This window comes from Nuphar pumila, chromosome 16, assembly GCF_984573655.1.
Source record: "Nuphar pumila chromosome 16, dmNupPumi1.hap1.1, whole genome shotgun sequence".
In the NCBI taxonomy this organism is placed as follows: Eukaryota; Viridiplantae; Streptophyta; class Magnoliopsida; order Nymphaeales; family Nymphaeaceae; genus Nuphar; species Nuphar pumila.
Window position 1 is genome coordinate 70,334,242 of NC_143264.1, and position 15,459 is coordinate 70,349,700.

Consider the following 15,459-nt stretch of genomic DNA (forward strand, 5'->3'; position numbering starts at 1 on the left):
GTAGACTCATCTGGAATTCACATTTAACATACTAACTTTCATGTAGGTTTATCTTTTATTTTTTTGTCTGCAATTTGCTCAGAAAACCGATGAATGATTATTTCAAATATTTGGGATCCATCATTCAAAAGTATGGAGAAATTGATGGAGATGTAAATCATAGGATAAAGGTTGGGTGGATGAAATGGAAAAGTGCAACTGGAGTGCTGTGCGATCGTAGAATGCCATTGCGGTTGAAGGAAAAGTTTTATAGGACGACTATTAGACCCGCTTTACTATATGGTACGGAATGTTGGGCTGCCAAGAGACATCATATTCAAAAAATGAGTGTAGCTGAGATGCGGATGCTTAGATGGATGTGTGAAAATACAATAAAAGATAAGATTCAGAACGAGAAGATACGTAAGAAGGTAGGTGTTGCACCCATTGAAAATAAGATGCGAGAGAATCGTTTACGGTGGTTTGGACATATTCGACGAAGGCCTAATGATTCTCCGGTTAGAAGGTTGGAGAAATGGGGAAATATATTAGTTAAAAGAGGTCGGGGTAGGCCTAGGAAGACTTGGATGGAGATGATAGGAAAGGATATGAATGCTTTGAACCTCACCGATGACATGGCATTGGATAGAAATGATTGGAGGAAAAGGATTCATGTGGAAGACCCAAAATGAATTTCTTTTTTGGTTCATATCGCTGACCCCAATTGTTTTGGGATGAAGGCGTAGTTGTTGTTGTTGTTGTTGAATTTGCTCAGAAAACATAGTTAGGAGAAATAATGAGGTTGATCTAGGGGAGCCAAAGCCTCTCAACTTGCTTCTTAGATTAAGGTGGTCTAAACACAATTATGATATGCCCTTCCAGTGGGAAAACATTGGCTACACTTGCCATGCAATCATGAACCACAAAGTTTTTATTTATTTTTTTTATGATGTGGAAACCCTCACTGAGAACCGGGCCCCTTAACCGACACCCAAGACACACAAAGCCCGGAGCCCACCATTTAAAGGCACCCGCACACCTGGTGAGAGTCGAACATGGGACAAAGGAGTCAGCACCTTCTCCCCTGGGAGGGTGCATGTGAGCAAGCGCCTTAGCAATCTGCTTGTGTCATTTATGCTTAAATTTTATCAAAACTGGACTGTTATATTGATTCCAATCATCCGTCCTAACTAAATGTCTTTTATAACATGACATGAGGATCGTAAGCTTAGAAAATCAAAAGTATTTTTTTTTTTTACAGAGAAAGCTGGGGTTAGGCAAACCTCTACCAGTTATACAACCATACCATTGGGATTCTAACTTGCAACGTCCCAACACAAGGTGACGAGCACTAATTGCAGAGCCTCCGATGGTAAAGCAAAAGTAACTTAATAATTAAGATGATAACTGCTTTTCTTTTCTTTTCTTTTGGGCTAGGCTAAGGGCATATCGGGTGGCTTTCAATTGGTAAAAGTAAAACCGAAGTCTCCTGCCTCTTTGAGAGTTCACCCACCTCTCACCTTCAACCTTGTTGCAAGGGACCACATTGACAAAAGTTAAAAACTGCAAAATCTCATTTTTCAAAAACTTGTGAGAATTTGAAATTTTTTCATAAATCTGGTATTTTTTTGGCAAAATCTTGGTAATAAATACTAAATTAAAAATATAAAAAAATATTTTTATAAGAAAATATTAATAAAATTTATTTAAAAATAAAAATACATGGTTTTTTCATGATAAAAATAGCTGTTTAAAATGTAAATATCGCGTTTAAATCACGGTATTTATTTTTTCATAAATCTTGCGATATTTTGAAAATCTTGCGAGAAATTACCATTTTAAACTTTCAGACAATTTATCGTGATATTATCGCAAGATTTTCATAAATCTAGCGATATTTGTCACTATGCAAGGGACACTTCTCATAGGTTTAAAACCATGGTTGTCTCATGTCATGTAACAAACTATGGTCGCCCTTAGTCATGAAGCTGGAGCTTTTGTGGGCTAGCATATTATCTTAATTGGCATTGTGAAATTGCAAACCCCTAAAATTTAGGAAGGAAATGTAAATGGACTGATAAGTAGAGAATCTCTCTCTCTCTCTCTCTCTCTCTCTCTCTCTCTCTCTCTCTCCTGCCAATTATATCATGATTCACAGACCACCCACCCCTCTCTATCTCTCTCCTGCCAATTCTAGCATGATTCTAAGATCCTATTAGTTCAAAACTTCAGTTTAAAGGCTAAACCCAATGAGAGAATAGGTCTAAACTTAACCCAACGTTATATAGTATTTTATTAATTAGCAGTGCGTAATGGAACAAATCTAAGGTTGCCCAACATGATGCATAACGAATCAACCAACCCAAAAACGGATCATGTGTAGTCAGATATATGATCCAATCTGACGTTATTTTCACATTCGTATGGATAAAATCAGATCTGAATTGCATTCTGATCGTATTCAAATTTGCATAGTCAGAATAAATTCAATTCGGATCAGTTTCAGATCATTATTTTAGATCGGATCTAATTCAGATATGGATCCGAGCAGATTGATTTTTTGCATGTAAGTTTGTTTTTAATACTTTTTTTTCTACCGGATCCAGTACGATGGCATCTGTTTAGGATCTTGATTCAACCTTAGTTCCTCGAATAAGATCCGGGTCTAGATTCGGATTTGTATCTACTATTCGTATTTTGGATTCTGATTCGAATATGGCATGATTAGACCCTATCCGATCCGTTTGGACCCCTCTGTTCCAGTAATATAAAGCAGGACTACCGTTTCTTTGGCGCGCACACACACACACACACACACAGAGGGAGAGAGAATGGTCGGCAATAGGAGGAATTCAAACTTCCATGGTGGCCGGAAGGCGTCGGATTCCGGCGACAATTCTAGTGGAGGCATCCACGGCGCTGCGAGAGAAGGCAATATGGCAGTCCTTGAAGAGATTTGCAACACCAACCCGTTGGCCATCAATTCGAGAGATAAGCACTCGCGAACACCGTATCCATAATTGTGTTTCTTTGCGTGGTCTCTTTGCCTTTGTTTTCTAAGAATTCTTTATGAAATGGGTCCATCTTTTATGCTAGTGATTTTGGTGGTTGTGCTTTTTTTTTAAATATCCGGATTTCTGAGAATGAATTCTGCAAAGAAATAAAGTATTGGTTTTTTGGTTTACGTCGAGCTTGATTGCACGTTCTAAAGCTTGTAATCTCGACCTTTTTTCGCTAATTGATGGGGTTTTACTTTTCCCTGTTTTGTTAATTTTAAGCGGGCATTGAGGGGTTTGGAGATATGGAATTTCTCTTGGTTCTGATTAGTTTCGACTTTCGACTTGGGTTTTGTGTTTTAGTTTGTGAATTGACTAATTTGGGATGCACCTTTACGCCTCTCAATTGATGGGTGTTTAGTATGAACCTCTGTCAGTATGTTTATGTGGATGGTCCTGAAGAAAAACTGGGATTAGGGTTTGTTCTTGGATGCATGAATAACTTCTTATGCAAATGTCTTTTCTGTTTTTTTATTATGTGTATTGTTCTTCTTATTATATAGTGTTAATGTATATGTGCTGGTGGATGAGGAAGAGGGGTGTGGGGCACGTCGGATTATGGACCTCATATTTGTCTCAACAGGTTCTTTGAGGGCATGTCTTTCTGCTGCAAAGGATTTGTTTATTTTGATGATTAAGGGAAGTTGAGGCTAAATCCATGTGAGATAGTGCAAAGCACAAAGACTTGGTCGCTGGATAACAGAAAGAGAGAGGCCGGTGTGGCACTCATCAAGGAACACATGGAGTAGTTGAGATGCTTACTGGAGGACTTAGAGAGAGGGGTTGGGTGGGGCACTCATTAGAAGGCACATGGAAGGGGCAGTGGGTTGCTTTGCCAAGAGACACAAATGAGGGATCAATGGTTTTATTGCCAAAAGGCAGAAATAGCAGTCAGTTGCTTGCCAGAGAACTCAAAAAGAGGGGGTAGTTGGAGAACTCACCGAGAAAAAAAACATAATGTGGGTTGATCGCTTCCTGAAAACACAGTGGGAGAGAGGGTGTGTGGGCTGCTTGCAAGAGGGCATGGAATTTGGAGAGGTGGGTGAAGCACTTTTAGGGAAACCCAGTTGGTCAGATGCGTGTTGGAAAACAGAGATTAGGAGTTGCTTGCTGGAAAATATAGAGTTCAGTAGGGTCAAGCAAAATGTAAAAGTATAGCGGTAATATCTCTAGATTACCCATTGCATGAAACTTTTTTAGTGTGTGTGGTTGAAAGTGAAGATCAGCATTAACTTTGATTCATGGTTGTATGGAGGTCTTCTTATAGTCCAGGTTGGGAGCTGGAGGGCTGTGTGGATCAGGGTTTCTTCTTATTGTTGTTTAGTAGAGGATGCCATGGGTTTCAAAGCAAGAAAAATCCAGATTGGAAGCTACAAGATGGACCGTGCAGGAGAGCGGTGTGGATGGAACATCTTCAGTGGTGTGCAATGGGAGCAAGAGGGTGACCAAATTGTGGAAAACTCTCTTAACTCACTTTAAGAGTTTGGGTTTAAGGTGGTTTATTTGTGGGGGGTTTTGGTTCCTCTTTTTCTTAGTATTTAAATTATTTTGAACATAAAAGTAGATTATTTGAGAGCCTTAGTAGTTTTGTTTATGGGAAGTTGGCAATTCTTGAGGACCTGATGATGGTCCTTAGATGGACAAACAATTATAAGTCTTAAAAAAAAGGCTCTACATTGTATATTGTGTATATGTGCACGAATATCCTTAATTTCTTGAAGTGGATAGTGCAAACTTATGTAAAAATAAATTTTTATCTATCTAGTCATTTAAATAATGTCAAAACATAATAAACAGCATTAAATAGGAGGATCGTTAGGTCACACTATCATAACGGAGGGGTCTTGGGGCTTGAGTCCCATGGGCTATCCCTTAGCTTGACTTTGACAGAGGGAAGCAAATTGGATGAAGGTTTTGTTAGGAAAATAGATATAGATTGTTGCATTTGAGGTTTAGAAATATGGTAAACATATCTGTTTTATTTTATTTTCTAGGTGCCATAAATCATGTGTCATCAGGTCATGCATCACAGGTCGCTAGGTGCCTAATGATTCCAGTATGCTCTACATGTGTGTGTGTGTGCGCGTTGCATGCGTGCGTGTTGTGAACTACATTATATTCTTTTAGATTTTTTAGTGTTTAAATATATAAAGTGGAATATCAAGACATGCAAAAGGTTTAAGGATTCACACATAAAACTCAATTCTTTTTATTTATTCCTTTAAAGACAGCTATACAAAATTTGATTTGCTGATTCCAGTGTAGTAGGTTGCCAACAAGTTGTGCCCGTTTATGGAAACTAGTTTTCAGCTTGTTGGTCATAACATCTGTAATGAAATAAGTGGAAAGCAAAAATGCAATGTGCACAAGCACAACTATAAATCCACGAAGAGATAATACAAAGGCACTACTTAAGCACAAAGTGCATACAATGGCTACAAAGAGCCTAAATGTGCATAGCACAAGTCCTCAAAGGGACAACACACAATTCAATCAATAAAAAATACACAAGATAACAAGAGACATTAAAGAACACATGCAAAAGAACACAAAAAACATAAAATAATAATCTTTTATTAATGTAGAATGCTTAGGAAAAGCATTAGCAACAAATGAGGGGGAGATCCCCTTTATATACACATGGAGAGGCTCAAAGAGCCGTTGGGGAGATCCCAACGGCTCTTAAGGTCTTTGACCAAAATGCCCTTAGTCAATTACAAAATTACAAAAATAAAAGAAGAAGAATAAAATGATTGATGTGCCCCTAATGGGCACAGCCTATTCCAAAAGATGAAAATACCCCTAGGCACAACCTATTATAAAAGATGAAAATGCCCCTAGAGGGTATTACCTATTACAACATTATAAATAATATATATATACATGTACAACTTAACACTCCCCCTCAAACTTCCGGTGTGATTACCGAAAGTTTGAAAATATAAAAAAAAGAACAAGGGGAAGGATCCAAGTCTTAATTGATAATCTTCACCAAATGCCTTCATCGGCTATCTAATTCTTCATGATGCATCAGAATTTCTTTCTCAACACATATCATCTTTAAGGATCTACAGAGAGAACAAAATAGAGGTTCCAACTACACAAAAGAAGATATCTTAGCTAAATAGATTTAAAGAAAACATTTTAATAGTTAAAAATATAGGTTATATGTATATAATTTCAAAACAAATATATTTTGAACAAGAATATATATATATATATATATATATATATATATATATATATATATATATATACGGAAAGAGAATGCTTCATATATATTAAGTTCCATATCAAAAACATAAAGGCAAAATAATTTTAAAAGCGAGTAAGATATGCACCTTAATCAATAAATTTAAAATTTTATAACCATTAGTAACAATTCAAGCAAGGTACAATAATCATTAAGATAGACATAAGGAACATGCTTCATAATCATTTTTTAAGAATTTCTTCTTTAGAGAGTCATAACCATAAAAACAACATATTTTTCATAAATTTTGAACATAGTACAATTTTGATCACTAAAATTTTAAAAAAAGCCACATATTAGAAACCAATGTTGTACTTATCGTACGATACGTATCGTTACTATTTAGAATATCGATACGATATGCACTTGTATCACGATACGAGTGTGTATCGTACCTAGATTGTATGATACATGCCCGTATTGTACCATATCATACGATACAGGGTCAGCACTCTTAAAAAATGACCAAATCATAATTTTTCAGTTTTGGATTTTAAAGACCTCTTGATGGTCGACTCTCTCATTTGTGTAGAAGCCATTAGACAGGTATCCACGCACCCTAGGACTCGTGAAAGCGATTTGGGGGCTGATCTGTGCACAAGGGAGAGGGATTTTGCGGTTTGCTAAAGTAAAAGTGCATTTCCACCATTTTTTCACTCAAAGAAGTGGGTTAAGGTAAAAAAAATTATTATAAGTAAAATTATAAAGCTACCTTCCAAAAAAATTTGCCTCGGGGGCACTGGCCTCCCCATAACCCCCCGCCAACTTACCACAAAGTTGAATTGGCAAAAATTAGATATTTATATCAAGGTAGAAAGGCTCTGTATTCCTCCAACAAAGATGACATCAGATGATTCAACATGACAATGAGGCACTAAAATCAAGTGCAACTATTGTCATAGTATTTTTGTTTATGTAATATGAAAGTATGAGTCTTGTGGCATGTTTTTAATTGCAAGATATTTAATATTTTGCATTGTTGTTGTGAGATATGCATTCATTATTATCTATGATTCTATATTAGTTGATGTTTGATGATGTCTTATGCCTCTCATAGAGGCATAAATGCTTCATATGTGATTTTATGGTTGTATTTTGTGCAATTCATCATTGTTTCATGTGATATGATTTTTTAAAAAGTTTTGCTAATTTTTTCTTATTTTTCTTATTTTTCTTATTTTTAATTTTATTATAAATTTATGATATTTTACGATACGATACAATACAATACGATCTTAATTTGGGTCCGACCAATATGAGTAACAATATGATACTTACAACCTTGTTAGAAACACAAGAGAGTGCCTTAAAGGCTACTATGAGATACAAAGCAAAGTGGTCACTTATGGACTAAGAACACTCTCGTAATGAAGATACACTACTCACTAAGTGTCACAAGTAAGAAATATAAAATGTTTTCATTAACAAAATGCTTAGAAAAGCACATATTAAAATATCAATAAGATATAAACAATTTTGCAATAATGTCTCAAAGGCTTGGGTAAACATTTCAAATAAGATATCACTCATTAATTATACTAAGCAAAACACGACAACATATATATCAAATGTAAGAACTCAAAGGAGTTCACAATAAATGCTGAATTAATTAAATTCATACAAAACATGCAAGACAATCAACATGGAACAAATCTAAATATCCTCAACATATATATCCAACATTTAATTAAAGCATATTCAATGAACATAATAATGCATGAAATTTTTTTAATAAATAAACATTTTCCATACAGAAAAAATGGGCGGCGGAAAAGATTAGAAAGTTCATGAAGCGGTTTTTAAAAAAAATCTAATATTCAACAATTTATAACAAAAGGAATGATATTTGCAAATCTCAACCCCAATTTGCTCATCGGAAGCAATCATCTTAGTTGACCTCCAACTCAACATCTTCAAAATTTAAGTGTATCAACGCATAGGACAAGAGATCAAACACAAATGTTAACAATAACCATACTAGTGACCATGCACTAACAATACTGGCTATCTAAACTGACAATAAATACCAGCTACAACCACAAGAGGTTCACAAATGATTGCAAAACTACAAACAATAACATCAACTACAACGAGTGCACATAACTCACTACAAAAATCTCTTATCCAACAAAAAAAAAGGTCACTCAAATAAGAGGGAAGAGTGGAAAAAGCAAGATAGGCAAAAATATTGTAATGAAGACAAACTGATATCAAAAGGTGAGAAGATTTGAAAACAATATTCAAATCAAAACAATAAATTTTGCAACAATATGAGATTTAATCCATAAGGACCAAAAATGATTACAAGCAAATAATAATTGAGTCATCACTGCAAAGATTGATACGAGCATCTAATAAATAACAAAGACCAAATAAACAATTGAGTGATACAACTCACTCATAGAACCAGAGGTCAATCAACTATCAGTTAGAGCCAAAACATTGACAATCTATACTAACAAGAAGACATAAGTGCACACATAACTCACCTCAACTAACGTTGGGTCCGCAACACTTAGGTGCACAAGAAAAACAATTGAGTGATACATCTCACTCATAGAACCATAGGTCATTCAATTATCAGTCAGAGCCAAAACATTGACAATCTATACCGACAAGAAGACAGGGATGCACACATAACTCACCTTAACAACTGACTCTGGTTTCACAATTAGAGAAGTGCATATAACTCACCTCGATAAGGCCAAACAAATAATAATTGATGCATCGAAAGAAGAGTGATAGATCAAGCCATATAAAGAAGCAAATAGGAAATCCTTGAAAGACATTCCAAGAAACAAAAACCGATTTAAAATATTACAAATCAAGAGAAATCCTCAATTAAGTTTAGTATAAACATGCAATAAATGCAATCATATAAAAAGTCCACCAATGAGAGTCTTTAACATGAATATTCATCAATAGAAACAAAATGGACAAGGACAAAAGTGAACCACAAAGGGTACACTTACAAAACTCACAAACGGCAAACACAAGGAAGGTTCTAAAGAAAACAAATTTTATTAATACCAAGTATGCAAAAAGGCATAATACTTAAAACTCATGTGAGGTAACATGATGTAAAAAAACATGTAAGATAACTTTCATTAAGGAGCCATGAGTCTAAGAAATATCACAATCACAAACCATTCAAGTGCAATAAAACTACCTCCCAAATTAGCACGATAACAAGGGCCAACAAGAAAACACACAATAATATAAATAATTTTAATGATTTTTAAAATGCACGCTTAAAAAGCATTCATAAACCTCATAGAAGAGTTCAACATATATTCCACAAGGATGAGTACATAATTCCCATAAAAGAACAAGTTATACATGAAGAAATCATGCTCAAAAACCTTGTGCACGAATAGACAAACACATTCATCAATGGATATGTAAGACAATCACAAGTGCACAAAGATCATATATCAATATGGAAAAATCATTTATTCAAATTTCTAAAAAATAACAAGATATCCATGATCACTAAGACCCAACCACATATAATCTTAATACTACATAAAGTATTCTAGGTTTCACATAAGAGTACATCAAAGAAAGAAATTAAAAGACATGTTAAGCAAAATCTCATAAGATCATACTTGTGAATAACACACAAAATCATTATTAAAATAAATATTTTAAATCATTTTAAAATATTAAAAAAACAACACTAATATGAGTTCAATAAAGTCGAATATAAGGATAAAAAAAACACAATAAATTTGAAGTCATACATAAGGACATGTTTTGACATTTATAACCATGAAGTGCTCGAAGAAAGCATCTAAGTGTCAAAAACACATGTTCAAGATTACTAAATCACATACGTACATATTAAATAAAGAGAGTTAAAAAAACCTAAGATTCAAAATAGATCTCATAAAAGCATAAACATATATAAATATCATTTTACAAAACCAAATAAATATTATAAACCTTATGAAACATTTAATAAAGATTTTAAAAAAGATAAATTCAACAATAAATTTGAAAAGCATTTAAAGGTTTAGCTTTAAAAATAATGAATAACTTTTCAAAGATAAGAAAAATAAGTGTTTTCTCATGCATAATAAATGAGATAAACAACTCAAGTAAAAATAAAAATTTAATATACATACCGGGTCAAGATCTCTATTAAATCTAAGCCATACATCGATTTAGATTCATTCACGAAGCATGAACTCAAACCAAAGAATCCTAATGCCCAAAAAGGCAAGATACCAAGAAAATTTTCTTGGCTCTGATACTATGTAATGAAATAAGGGTAAAACAAAAATACAATGTGCAGAAACACAAATATAAATCCACAAAGAGATAATACAAAGGCACTGAAGCACAAAGTGCATACAATGGCTACAAAGAGCCTAAATGTGCATAAGCACAAGTCCTTAAAGGGACAACACACAATCCAATCAATAAAAAATACACAAGATAACAAGAGACATTAATGAACACATGAAATAGAGCACAAAAAACATAAAATAATAATCTTTTATTAATGTAGAATGCCTAGGAATAGCATTAGCAACAAATGAGGGGGAGATCACCTTTATATACACATGGACAGGCTCAAAGAGCCATTGAGAGCATCCCAACAGCTATAAATATAGCTGTTGGGGAGCTCCCAACTGCTCTTAGGGCCTTTGACCAAAATACCCTTAGCCAATTACAAAAATAAAAGAAGAATAAAAAGACTGATGTGTCCCTAATGGTCACAACCTGTTGTAAAAGACGAAAATACCCATAGGCACATCCTATTGCAAAAGATGAAAATACCCCTAAAGTATTACCTGTTACAACATTTTATATATATATATATATATATATATATATATATATATATATATACATGTACAGCTTAACAACCTCCACTCTAAATCATGGTTCTAAAGTTAGTGGAAAGTTTGCATGAAAGGTGGAGAAGAGAAATGCTTCTTTGAAGTTGGGAAATTAGGTAATCCTTCTTGTTTCCCATAGTGAGAAGCAAGATTCAACTATAAGTTGGGAATCGTGAATCCCAATAGTTGCAATCTATGTTACTTGGACACTGTCGGTAGGGGTGGCAATCGGGTCAGGTTGGCGGGTCGACACGACGGGTTGGCGGGTCAGCATACCTCAACACGAACCCGACCCGTTTATTAAACGGGTCGGCTGTGGCAAACACGAACCCGACCCATTTATTAAACGGGTAACCCGAAACGACACGGTTAACCCGTTTAATAAACGGGTCGGGTCGGGTAAACGGGTTGGCGGGTCGCTTTCGGGTAAGCGGGTAAACTGGTTGGCGGGTGGATCGGGGTCGGGTAAACGGGTTGGTTGGCGGGTCGGGTCGGGTCGGGTAAATGGGTAAACGGGTCGACGAACCACTACCGGGCAGTGCTCCAGTCCCTGCCGTCCATCTTCGTCGGGAAAGTCGACCGGCTCCACCAAATCGTCACCATCGTCTCCGAGGCCGCGAAGCAGTCGCTGAAGAGGAAGGGGCTCCACTTCCCACCCTGGCAGAAGCCCGAGTACATGCGCGCCAAATGGCTCTCCCCCTACGAGCAGACGAAGCCGAGTCAGGGCGAAGAGGAGAAGAAGGCCGCCACCACCATCGCCGTGAAACCCTCCGGCCTCTCTACCACTAGATTTTTCGATGAGTTCGAGTTGCGCTTTAGCGACAATCTCGGACAGGGAAAGGACGCCACCGGTGGTGGTGGTCAGATGAGGGTGGTGGTGACGGAGTGGACGCCACCGACGATCAAGCTGAAGAGTGCCTACAAGGAAGGCAAGATCGTCGCCGGATTAGCCTCCGTTCTCCGAGAGAAACCCTAAATCCCTAATCAAGTATTCAAAAGAAAAAAGGACCCAAAGGTAAATGGGTAAAAGTGTTGGCGGGTCGGGTTCGGGTAAATGGGTTGACCCGCCCGCCTAACCCATTTATTAAACGAGTCAGGAGGGTTGGCATACCCCTAACACGAACCCAACCCGTTTAATAAACGAGTTAGGCGGGTCGACCCGTTTAAGCCGAACCCGGACCCGCCTAAGAAGCGGGTTGGCGGGTCGTGTCAGAAATTGCCACCCCTAACTGTCGGTGTCGGACATGGGAAGAAGTGTCGGACATGGCGGGTCTTAAAAAACTAGATATTTTTACATGGAAATATATATAAGAGATAAAAGAGAGATTTAAAGAATTATGCAAACAAAACCATAAAATATAAAATGCACATTCCTTTCCATTTGTAATTTGACCCTTGATCATTTACAATTTTATGAACATGTAAGATTGTAAATACAAAAAAGGCAAATACAAATCATTGAGACTAATGGCAGTGTCAATGCATGATGGATACTTCCGTAAGTATCTTCTACACCCTAGAATAGTTGACACTTCCTTGAAATGTCCATAAAGCTGGATACTCTTGTCCTTTATGCAACAAACTGGACACGGCGTGTCCAAACACAATTTAAAGTGTCGGACACTCTACCCGCGTGTCCAAATTTTTGGAAACTTCTAATTTTAAAAATTGTGTATTGGTGCCATCTCCAGAAGTGTTGGTGTCGGGAAGTGTCCAACACCGACACTTCAGTTTAGGTGAACTGTGCATGTAACATAGGTTGCAATCATGTTTCCCATGAATCACACATAGTTCTCACTAGGTTAACTATGAAATTGATCTGCTATCTCCTATGGAGATTGTAGGTCCGCTTGATATTGATGCTATCCTTTTTAATGAAATGATTTAGTGATTTTTTAGTATATTTTATGTGTTATGATTTTTATTGGTTAAACTGCTATTTATTTGAATCCTCCCTTCACTTCCCCCTGCTCCCTTTACAAATCCTCTCTTTGCTTTTAAATGGTTCCTCATAGTACTTATCTTGAGTTTTAAGGCCATTATCTTGAGTTTTAAATGGTTCCCCGCTATAGGAGCTATACTGATTATAAGTATACATTTTGGATATTCATTGCCTTGATGGTTGCATGTGTCCTTGGCATAAGCATTGAATGCTATGATGAAGTCATTTCCCATAACATGGATGGATAACTTACTGGTGACAGTTGCTAGATTTTATTTACTAAACACTACTTGATATTGTTGAACAAACATGTGGCAGAGTTGCATGAGACTATTGGATCACCATGACTTGGTTATCTCTATGGAAAGCTGCATGAGACTAGGTCATTTGGTTCATGTGGCCGAGTTGCATGTGGATTAGGATGGAATCAAACTCTCAGCATAAGCCACTGACTAGGTTCATTTGTGACAGTTGGTTGTGTATTTCGCTACCTGGCGAACTGTGAGCCAACTTGGGACGTGTATCTGATCCTTGAGCCTTGCAATATTAAAATCCTTGAACGAGCTATGTAACCTACTAGAAGAGCATGACTTGCCAGTGTTATCTAAAGAAAGCATGCATAATTTGTGCATTTTATGTCCTTGTTACTTGTATGTTTAACCAAATGCAATAGATATGACGTGTGGTATTTGAGTTATAAATACCTTAAGATCATGATCTCCAAAAAAGAAAACCTTAAGCTCATATTGGATTAGAAACTTGCATATTTAATATGATAATTTTAGCTTAATTACCTATAGTACTACAGAAGATATACTAATGCACAACAAAAGTTTAAGAACACATGGCTAATCTGAGTTTCATGAATTTCTTTGTGGTTTATAATAACTAACTTCATGGATCCATCTTGGCAATCAAGTAGATTATAGTGATTAGTTGCCACAGGCCAATCATGTATCCTGGCTCCAGTTAAATCTTCATGAAGTTGTATTGATCCTTTCCATTCATGCATGTTGATTTGTAGTTTTCTTCTCTTGGTTCTTTAGTATGATTATTTCTGAAGATGCGTTTAGCAGATTGTTCTGGCTGTATTGAGCCAATATGTAACTTTAGGTTACCCATTAACTGCTGCAGCTCAAACACTGCGTAAATCATGTTTAATAGAGCTTGATGGAAATGTATTTTATCTTCATATTCATGGACTTTATGCGGATGGGTTTCTTATTGTTCTCTTTTCACTCGTGTTTCCTTAACGTGATTATTTGTAATTGAGGCTGCATTTAGCAGCTTGGTCAGGCCAGACTGAGGCAGTTGCATTTCTCTGCAGTCGCAAAGCTGATGTAGGGGCGGCAGCAATTGATGACACGGGAGCAATACATTTTGCTTCTCAGAAAGGGCACTTAGAAATTGTTAGGATCCTTCTTTCTTCAGGAGTTTCCATCAGTACATCCACCAGGAAAGGCTTTACACCACTGCATTATGCTGTCCAGGGATCCCACTTAGAACTTGTGAAGTACTTGCTGAGGAAAGGCGCAAACCTAAGTGTCAAGACAAAAGCTGGAAAAGTTCCTCTAGATCTCGCTAGCAAAGAAGAAATCCAGAGCTTCCTTGTGGATTACAAAGAGCCTCCAAAGCAAAAAGCAGATGCAGTTGGAAGTGAAAGGGCTGAAGATCAGACACCCAAGCAGTCATATGTGCATGAGAGTACTGCAGAAAGTGAAGTCAAAGAGATGACTGAGGAAATGGGCGTAGAGCCAGAAGAAAGCATTGATGCAAGAAAGAAGCGTTCAATGGAAGCCAAGGATGAAGAAGATGCACCTGAACCCAAGAGAGTTAAGGTTGCTCTTAAACACCTTGCCTGTGATGACAATGAAGAAGAAAATGACTAGAAAATAGACCCGCAAGGGCGTTGTATCTAAGGCAGCATTTTATGACTGATTGCCAACTTGATGCTAACTGCCCTCTCATCCCAGCCCTGGCCAGTGTAGCTGGATCTGTCACCTGCAATGAGTTTTAGCTTTAACTGAAAGGGATTAGTTGAACTCATTGTGTTAGATGCTTGGCAAATGTGCCCACAAAAATGATCATGGAGAAAAAGTTTTTTAAGCAATATTTCCCTTCTGGGCTGATGATTGAATATTTGATTTTTTTTTCTTTTGGGTTTATCGAATTTTAACTGAAAAATGCGATAGCAGATCAAGTGATCTTCCAAATCACGCAATGGACGGTGAAGATGTCAAATCATAAGTGATTTGACAGGTCACCTGATCTGCTCTGGAAAAATAGGTTGCAGGATTGGTTGAAGACTTCTGATGGGATGTCCGTCAGGCTGGATTCTCTTTCAGTTCAGTGTGTATCACAGAGAGAGAGAGAGAGATAGTT

General features: G+C 36.7%; 1 protein-coding gene across 1 annotated transcript; it reads left to right on the plus strand.

Moving 5' to 3' along the window:
* The first annotated feature begins 2,792 nt into the window (after positions 1-2,792).
* LOC149813470 (Ankyrin repeat family protein) lies at positions 2,793-15,204 on the plus strand. Its single transcript, XM_089992399.1, has 2 exons — positions 2,793-2,989; positions 14,351-15,204. Exons 1-2 carry the CDS (start codon positions 2,811-2,813, stop codon positions 14,964-14,966), a joined length of 795 nt encoding a protein of 264 aa, XP_089848525.1. The 5' UTR covers positions 2,793-2,810; the 3' UTR covers positions 14,967-15,204.
* Positions 15,205-15,459: the final 255 nt, after the last annotated feature.